At 38.9% G+C, this 10,254-nt stretch overlaps 1 protein-coding gene across 1 annotated transcript; it reads right to left on the reverse strand.

The window, feature by feature from the left end:
- Positions 1-7,018: 7,018 nt before the first annotated feature.
- Positions 7,019-7,957, reverse strand: LOC103117129 (olfactory receptor 2Y1-like). The gene has a single exon (XM_007527143.1). The coding sequence runs from the start codon at positions 7,955-7,957 to the stop codon at positions 7,019-7,021; it is 939 nt and encodes a 312-aa protein (XP_007527205.1).
- Positions 7,958-10,254: the final 2,297 nt, after the last annotated feature.

Below are 10,254 nucleotides of genomic sequence, written 5' to 3' on the forward strand. Positions count from 1 at the left end.
AGAAAAAGAGAGCAAAGAAGGACAGAAGAGAGGAAGAAAGGGAAGGAGAGAGAGAGAGAAAAAAAGAGGGAAGGAAAGACAGCTACCAGGAGCAGTGCATTCATCATTCAGGTGCTGAGACCCAGTGACACTCCTGGTGAAAAATAATGATGATGATGATGATGATGATGATGATGATGATGATGATGATGATGATAATAATAACAACAGCTTGGGTTCATTTTTAAGATCTTGATAAAGGGGAGTCGGGCTGTAGCGCAGCAGGTTAAGCGCAGGTGGCGCAAAGCACAAGGACCAGTGTAAGGATCCCAGTTCAAACCCCCAGCTCCCCACCTGCAGGGGAGTCATTTCACAAGCGGTGAAGCAGGTCTGCAGGTGTCTATCTTTCTCTCCCCCTCTCTGTCTTCCCCTTCTCTCTCCATTTCTCTCTGTCCTATCCAACAACAATGACATCAATGATGACTACAACAATAAAACAGCAAGGGCAACAAAAGGGAATAAATAAATAATAAAAAATATTTAATAAAAAAAAGATATTGATAAAGGCCTAGTATAAAAAGTGGTCTAGGGGGCCAGGCAGTGGTGCACCTGGTTAAGAGCATACACTGAGGTGTGTAACAACCTGGGTTCAAGCCCCTGGTCCTCACCCCAGGAGGCAAGTTTCACAAGTGGTGAAGTAAAGCTGCCGGAGTCTCCCTGTCTCTCTCCCTCTCTATCTACCCCTCACCCCTCAATTTTTCTTTGTGTCTACTCTGGAGTCTCCCTGTCTCTCTCCCTCTCTATCTATCCCTAGCCTCTCGATTTCTCTTTGTCTCTACCCAATAATAAACAAATAAAATTTTTAAAGTGATCTAGTATAGAAGTAAACTGTGCTGTTATTATTTTTTATATTTACTTATTTTCCCTTTTGTTGCCCTTATTTTATTGCTGTAGTTATTACTGTGGTTCTTGATGTCATTGTTGGATAGGACAGAGAGAAGTGGAGAGAGGGAGGGGAAGACAGAGAGGGGGAGAGAAAGATAGACACCTGCAGACCTGCTTCACCGCCTGTGAAGGGACACCCCTGCAGGTGGGGAGCCGGGGGCTGGAACCGGGATCCTTACGCTGGTCCTTGAGCTTTGCGCCACGTGAGCTTAACCCACTGCGCCACCACCCCACTCCCTGTGTTGTCATTTTGCTTCACAGTTCCTTCCTTTTTTTTTTCCCTGTTATTTTTTGAAAACTAATAGTTATAAATCTATATTAATAGGAATACAATATATAAAGATGCAATTTTTTAAAATAACAAGAGGGATGAAGGTATATATGAGTAGAATATTTGAATTATATTGAAGGTAATTTGGTGATAATTCAAACTAGATTAGTATTCTAAGTTTAACAATTGTAATACCCAAGAATACCACATCAAGAAAATAAAATTATACATAATTAATAATAGGATAGAATCAAGATAAGACACACAAAACAGGCAGTACTGAAGGAACTAGGGAACACAAAAGGCATATCACAGCATCATCACAACAGCCCTGAGTAAATGCCCCTCAAGAGAAATAATGTAATATGTAAACACATGGAATAGCAATCATTTAAAAAAGAAAAAAATAGGGGGCCGAGCAATGGCACACCAGGTTAAGTGCACATAGTATGAAGCTCAAGGATCCAGGTTCGAGCCCCCAGCTCCCCACCTGCTGGGGGACCACTTGCAAGCAGTGAAGCAGGTCTGCAAGTGTCTTTCTCTCCCTCTCTGTCTTCCCCTCCTCTCTCCATTTCTGTCTGTCCTATCCAACAACAACAAAATAGAAGAAGACAGCCGCCAAAAGCAGGGGGTTCGTAGCGCAGGCACCAAGCCCCAGCGATAAACCTAGAGGCAAAAAAAAAGAAGAAAGAAGAAAGAAGAAAGAAAAAATATGAAATCCTACCACTTGCAACAAAATAAATAAACCTAGAGGGTATTAAGCAAGTGAGCCATGTCAGATGGAGAAAAACAACCATGATTTTATTTATATGTGGCAGATAAAGAATTAAAATAAATAAACAAGCAAGTAAAAACAATTTAATTCCAAGAATAGAATAGTGGTTGACAGAAAGGTAGAGGGAAGGAGGGTGAGGAAATTATATGAAAAGGTTCATCCAATCCAGTGAAGAATTTCTTAAGGATTTTAGTTACAAGTGGTGCCAATGAAAACCAATGAACGGATTAAGAGTATGTGAGTTACGAAGTACAGAAATGGCTTTAAAAATCTGCAAAAACAGTTTTTCCTAGTAATCACTGAAATATATTGAAGTTCTACTTTCTCCTTTATTAAAGCATCCTTTAATTTTCTCTTGACAGCCAATCCTGCACAATCTCTTTGCTTCCAAGTTTCTCCTTCTTTTCAATAGATTAGCCTTTATTTTAAGTCTTGCATAGATCATTATTTCCCAGAAATTTCTCAAGACCCAATGGACTAGAGAAAAATGGCCATTGTTTTCACATGGTGATCAGCTGGGTTCTTGAATGGAGACAGATGCCTGGTGTTGATGTTCTTCATTCTGTAAGAAAGGCAACTGAAGGAAATGGAGATGATTGGCTAGCTTTGGTGTGGCTCCAGGGACCCACCATTTCTTTTTTTAAAAGATTTTATTTATTTATTAATAAGAAAAATAGGAGGAGAGAGAAAGAACCAGACATCAGTCTGGCACATGTGCTGCTGGGGATTGAACTTGGGACCTCATGCTTGAGAATCCAATGCTTTATCCACTGCACCACCTCTCAGACCATGGACCCACCATTTCTAATGATCAATTAGTCCCTGGTAATGAGTAAGAAGGGCCAAGATACCAGGCCATAGGGTTCCGTGAGCCTGGTATTTTCATCCCATGAGATCTGACTTCCCAAAAAGTAATGTCTGTGTGTGCCCAACTGTATAGTGACCACTTAAAATTGGTTGAGTATAGATATATTTCCCTTGAGAAAATCAAATGGCTCTTTTCTCTGTATAAGAAATGACAGAATAATATATTATGCATAAAGTTTTATCATAAGCAGTCATGCTAGTTCAAACAATCCCCTTTTATCTACCCAGTTAATGGTCCTGCTTAAGTTGTTAGAGTTGTAATACATAAGCATTCTCATATGATCAGCAGTTAGGAGAAAAATCATTTGTTTTATGCCTTGGGTAAATGTCTTGAGCTGATAATTTTAAAAATATGGATTCTTAGGTAGTACTTACATGGACAGAACTTGAAATAAAACAGTCCAGAGATCAATTTCAGCTATTCTGTTTAAAGCCTGAGGCAAGTCACATAGAATAATAATCTTCTGACCTTTAGTCTCTTAATCAGTAAAATTTATGACCAAAGGGATTAACACGTATATTCCATATGGTGAGAATGAACTATGATGAGGTAGTAAAATCTGGTACTTCTATTGTTACATCGTGTTCAACAAACTGAAGCAAATGGCACAGAATATATTAGCTTTGTGTCAGAAGATAGGTGTTTTCCTGTGCAAAAATAAAAAAAAATGTAACTCAGAAAACATCTAGAACCCAAGCCATAAGTAGCTAGAGCAAAAAAAAAAACTGTGAGTTAATTGAGCTCACATTTGATTCATCCCCACCACTTTTCTTTCTTTTCTTTTTTAATTTCTTTGTACTTATTTATTTGTTTCCCCTTTTGTTATCCTTGTTGTTTTTTTATTGTTGTTGGAATTGATGTCATCATTACTAGATAGGATAGAGAGAAATGGAGAGAGAAGGGGAAAACAGAGAGGGGGAGAGAAAGACACCTGCAAACCTGCTTCACCACCTGTGAAAGTGACTCCCCTACAGATGGGGAGCCAGGGGCTAGAACCCGATCATTAAGCCCATTAAGCCGGTCCTTGAGCTTTGGGCCATGTGCGCTTAACCCACTGCGCTACCTTCTGACTCCCCCACTTTTCTTTCTATCTCCTCTTTCCCAAGAAAAATCCACTCTCAGAAAGGAGATCTGGCATTGTGGTCATGGTGTTAATATTAATGTGGTGACATTAGCTGCAGATGTTGTGTGGATGATTTACTTACACTCTTTGTTGTATCATAAAATAAAATAATTGCAGATTGGGGAAAGCATAATGGTCCCAAAGGTCCCAAGTTCAATCCCCAGCATCACCATAAGCCAGAGCTGGTTAAAAAAAAAAAAAAAAAAAAAAAAAAAGACATTTTCTTTGCATTAATCTAGGCTGATAATTGGCCACATATTGTTGAAATGATAGAGAAATTCATGTAATAATAAGATAAATGGAATTATCTTGGCTTTTGTAGGAAAGCATGTATATATTTATGCAATACATATACACAAAGAAAAATATTTTCAGAATTAGGCAAAATATTTGGCAATTAGACGGGCAGGCGGGAGCGCAGCAGGTTAAGTGCACATGGTGCAAAGCACAAGGCCCTGCTTAGAGATCCGGGTTTGAGCCTCCGGATCCCCACCTGCAGAGGGATCATTTCACAAGTGGGGAAGCAAGTCTGCAGGTATCTATCTTTCTCTCCCCCTCTCTGTCTTCCTGTTCTCTCTCGATTTCTCTCTATCCTATCCAACAACAACAACAACGATAAACAACAAGGGCAACAAAAGGGGAAAAATAGTCTTCAGGAGCAGTGGATTTGTAATGCAGGCACCGAGTCCTCACCATAACCCTGGAGGTAAAAAAAATGGCAGTTGGGAGACACCCAATAAACATTAACAGATAATTTTATAAATAACAAAATTAGTGCTTGTACAAACTATTGTATTTACTGTCAAATGTAAAACATTAATTCCCCAATAAAGAAATTAAAAAATAATAGTGATAATAATAAAATTAGTAAAAGTTGCAAAATGTTAACATTAATTTTTCTATAGCTGGTGAATTTGGATGATCTCTTTAAAAAATATATATTTCTGTGGTTTCTGAACTCTATTTTTATTTTACATAGTATTACCACATCTAATAACAAGAAAAAAGAAATAAATGAAAAAATAGGGAATATAATAAACCTTTCACTGTACTGTCTGAAAAATTAATGATAATTTGACCAAAAAAATTTAATATGAAATAATTATTGGAATAACAGATGATTGGTTCAACATGAAAAACACTGTGACTATATAAGATTCTTAGCAAGTGTACCTGCCCCTTGGCATATAGGTAGCATTTGACAAAAACCAAAAGGACAAAGCTACAAATTCTACTCCCTACGATCTTAGAATTTAGAACATCCTGAATTACCCTCCACTCCCAATCTCAGGATTTTTTTTGTCATTTCCTTTTATTTTTTCTACCTTGCTATATCACTTCCATTTGTCTTATTATTATGTTTTTGCAAATTTTCCCCTATTCTTTACTCCTATGAGAAAATGTCTTGTCCAAGACATCAGTATGACTGAAACTCTTGGTATAATCAGTAAGATGATGATACTGTCTTTGCTCATTACTGTTGTGTGTTTCCTTGTTTCTTCAAATATACAAATGGCATCATATCTAAAATTTTATGCTCCATGAAGTAGCTCTGCTTAAGATCTCTTAGTCAGGAGCACAATTAATTAGAAAAACAGGGATAGACTTATATCCTCTGCCATTTGGGCACCGTGCTGTATATATGACACCATGTTGGGAATCGTTGACTTTGGGAAAACTGTCATCCAACCAAGTCCTTGGATTTCTTTAGAATTTAGCTCCATGGGGAGTGGGGGAGTAGGAATGGTGTTAATATATGGTTCTATTGATGTAAGTCTTATAAATCACTATTTAATCAACATGAGAGGGGTAAATTAGAATGACTATCTTGAGCTTTTTAATGCATAGACTTCAGCTCTGAGTATACATTCCTTTTATTTAAAAAGATTTTATTTATTAATGAGAAATATAGGAGAGAAAGAATCAGACATCACACTGGGTCATGTGTTGCCAGATAATGAACTCAGGACCTCATGCTTGAGAGACCAGTGCTTTATCCACTATGCCACCTCCCAGACCACAAGTATATACCTAAACTTAAGGTCTTAAATTAGGAAACTGACTGAATTTCAACACTGGGCTTAAATTGTTAATGCATTTCTAATAATAAATTTTTTGAAATATTAAACCACCTACAATCTTAAACCAGGTTGACCAGGTGCAACTGGTCTTGTCAGTATATAAAATATAGTTATTTGTAAACAGCATTAAATAATATAAATCATGGTATGGTCTTGTATGGAACCTCTGGGGCTTTGCTCCTTTTCCTTCATACTTCTTTTGATCAATACTTCTTTTTGATTGATACTACATCTGTTGAGCTGAACCAAATCAATACAACCAGTGTCACCTCAACACGTTTCACTTCAGACTGTATCCAGAGATGTCAGGCCTGGGATGTCAATCCTCCAGATTGAATATTCAGCCACCAAGTTGCAGAAGCTACCATATGTCAACCTGACTTCCCTGGGCAGATGAACTCACCAATGAGTCCTATAACCCCACCTCCCCAGAGCCCAACCCCACTAGGGAAAGACAGAAACAGGCTAGGGGTATTGATCAATCTGCCAACACCCATGTCCAGCAGAGAAGCAATTACAGAAGCCAGACATCCCACTTTTTGTACACCATAAAGATACTTGGTCCAAACTCCCAGAGGGATAAAGAATAGGAAAACTTCCAATGGAGGAGACGGGATGTAGAACTCTGGTCATGGGAATTGCATGGAATTGTGTCTCTCTTATCCCACAATCTTGTCGATCATTATTAAATCACTAGCTTAAAATTTTTTTTTAATTTAGCTCCCTGTCTGAAGTGCCCACATTATACCCACTTCCCTATCTCATTCCCTTGGAAAGTTGTGTTACAAGTTAGCACATACTTCTCCACATTGATCTTGGATAATGAACAGAAATAGGCCAGTAGATCTCAATTTCTAACAGTTAGACAAGAAAGGCACTATAACCATAAAGCCTACAGAAGGTATTTCCTGCATCTCAGTGGTTCTCCAAGGAACAGAATGGGCTTTATGGCCCGAGAGTTACGGCAGATCCTCTCCTACCCTGAGTCTCTGCCTATTCCCAGCACCTTCCTCAGAGCCTCCTTCACATCCTTGTTCCTTAGGGTGTAGATCAGAGGATTGAGCATGGGGGAAACTATAGTGTAAAACAAGGCAGCAAACTTGCCCTGACTCTCAGAATAACTGCTCCTGGGCTGGAGGTATGTGTATATGGCTGAACCATAAAAAAGAGACACCACCAGGAGATGGGACCCACAAGTCCCAAAGGCCTTTCTTCTCCCACTCACGGACTTGACTCTCAGCACAGCCCGAGCAATGTGGACATAGGAGCCTAGAATCAAAGCTGCAGGAACAACCAAGATTATTGCTCTGGCTACCAGCATCTTGGCCTCTGTCCCATTGGTATCTTCACAGGCCAGTTTCAGGAATACAGGCATCTCACAGAAGAAGTGGTTTAGTACTCGGAGGCCACAGAGAGGCATGGCCATCATGAGGCCTGTTTGAATCAGAGAATTCATGAAGCCCCCAAGCCAGGAGACTAGAGCCAGAAATAGGCAGAGCTGGGGGTGCATGATGGTTGTGTAGTGCAGTGGATGGCAGACAGCAGCATAGCGATCAAAGGCCATCACTAACAGGAGCACACACTCAGTGGAGCCCAAAGCGAGAACCATAAAGAGCTGGGCCACACAGCCTCCATAGGTGATGGTGTGGTCTGGCCTGTGGAGGTTGATCAGAAGCTGGGGCACAGTGCTGGTGGTGTAGCAGAGGTCCAGGAAGGAGAGGTGGCAAAGGAAGAAGTACATGGGTGTGTGCAGCTGAGGGTCCAGGACAGAGAGAGCGATGATGGTGGAGTTGCCAAAGAGAGTTAGGGAGTAAAAAACTGAAATAAAGATGAAAAGGATGGGTTCCAGTTGAGGCCAATCGGAGAAGCTCAGCAAAATGAAACTATCTCCAAGACTGGTATTGAAGCTTCCCATACTCTTTTGCCTGACAAATAGCAAAAGATAATGTAATGCCTCTTATGAAGAACATGGATTAATATATATATATATATATATATATATATATATATATTTTTTTTTTTTTTTTTTTTTTTACTAAATACTCATGAATTCATGCATTCATGCTCCATTCCATCCAGGCTTCTGTTCTTACTCTTCTGTGCTTTAGAGTAATGATCACTCAATAAGGAGTAACATAGCTTTCACCATAGCTTTCACTTAACACTGGTCCTATTGCCTATCTGTTCCATGACCTCTGGTGGTCAACTCAATCTCTTTTATCTCATGCTGCCATGTCTGAATGTATGGCGGTCTGGATGTGATACAGTAATGTGGACACTGATTTTAAGAATTTAAGATGCCGGGTTGGGAAGACAGCATAATGGTTATGCAAAGAGATAGTCATGACTGAGGCTCCAAAGTTCCAGGTTCAATCCCCACACCGTCATAACCCAGAGCTGGCCAGTGCTCTGGTCTCTCTCTCTCTTTCTCTCTCTCTTTGTGTATCTTTATCTCTGTCTGTCTCTCATTAAAATAAATAAAATGTTAAAAAAAAAAAAAGACTCTAAGATGCCAAAACGTAGCAAGATAATTCTATGTTCTCGTTGGTTCTTTTTTCCTGATCCATTCAGTAGTCTTTGTCAGTAATTTAGGACCCAGTAATAAGTAGACTGAGATCACAAGTCTGATCTTTGAGTGAAGTGATCTCATTTTATTTCTTGCTGCTCTATGATTCCTACTTCTCTGATTTTCTGTAAGTTCCTTGGTGGGAAAGAACACAGTGAATATAAATATAAATATAAATATAAATATAAATATAAATATAAATATAAATATATATATATATATATATGCCTTCCATTACAGTACAAAGGAGTTAATCAAGGAACCAGGCAGTGACACACTCAGTAGAGCTTACACATTACCATAAGTTTGATCAGTTAATGTTCCTTTCACTTGGACATATACTGATAGTAAATGTGAAGTAGTTTTATTCACTGAAATGTATGACTCTCCCTACAAATCTCAGAAAGAATTTATTGTAGCCAAAAAAAAACCTGTCCATTTATTAATACACACTGACAAACTTTAGAAGCAGGATATATATAAAAGTTGTTCTTGGGGGCTGGGCAGTAGCCCAGTGGGTTAAGTGCACTTGGCGCAAAGTGCAAGGACTGGCATAAGGATCCAGGTTCGAGCCACTGGTTTCCCACCTGCAGGCAGAGGCGGTGAACCAGGTCTGCAGGTGTCTTTCTCTCTCCTTCTCTGTCTTCCCCTCCTCTCTCCATTTCTCTCTGTCCTGTCCAGCAACAACAATAGCAATGACAACTATAACAACAAGGGCAACAAAATGGTAAAAATGGCCTCCAGGACCAGTGGATTCATAGTGCAGGTACCAAGCCCCAGTGTTAACCGTGGAGTGGAAGGAAAAAGGGAGGAAGGAAGGGAGAGAAAATTTGAACTGTTAATGATAAAGTGTTAAAGCAAATGTACCTTAATCAACACATCAAAACAGCTTTCCAACTGGCCATCCCAAGTCCATGGTCATGTCCCTACAGAAAGCTCTACTGAGTGACTGTGATACTTGTGGAAAGTTCATTTATGTGAGCCGTGGCTTATGTTGAACTGCAAAACAGAGAAAAACATAACTGGTTTCATAAGATTTCCATCATATTTGAATGACAGCTTTTCTGTAAATTCCAGAGAACATATCCTCTATATACTTTAAACACTAGTTTGCTTTCATCACTAATATTCAAGTTCCATGAAACCAGATATGATTTTATTCACCAGTATAGAACCATCCCCCAATGCAGTGCCTTAGAAGTAACAAGCTCTCAACAATATTATTAAATAAATGAGTGGATGCTTTCCCAATTCTGGCACCTTGCCTAGCTACACATAAATGCTCCAGAATATGCCCTGTGAAAAATTAAATAATGAACACATCTGCAATATTTCTCATTGTGGTAAAGGTTTTAACGATTTCTGTTCTGCGTTTTTGTCAAGGATTCTTCTGATGGTATAAATGCAATATATTCACAATTGGAAAAGAGATGTCTAAAAGGACCATGATTTGGAAGAATTTTAACATAACAAAGCAAAATACCCTTGATTATAACTCACATGGATAGCACTCCACTGCATTGGAGGAAGCCTCGGTGTTATAGTCTCTTTCACTCTCTTCTTCTCCAACTCTCTGTCTCCATCTGAAAAATAAATAAATATACAGATAAATAATTAAGTAAAATAAACAAAGATTCATAAATGAA

The sequence above is a fragment of the Erinaceus europaeus genome, chromosome 9 (genome assembly GCF_950295315.1).
Source record: "Erinaceus europaeus chromosome 9, mEriEur2.1, whole genome shotgun sequence".
Lineage (NCBI taxonomy): Eukaryota > Metazoa > Chordata > Mammalia > Eulipotyphla > Erinaceidae > Erinaceus > Erinaceus europaeus.

Bases quoted from the DNA above. Each gene is read 5' to 3' on its own strand.
- LOC103117129 (XM_007527143.1), bottom strand. From the start codon at position 7,957: ATGGGAAGCTTCAATACCAGTCTTGGAGATAGTTTCATTTTGCTGAGC.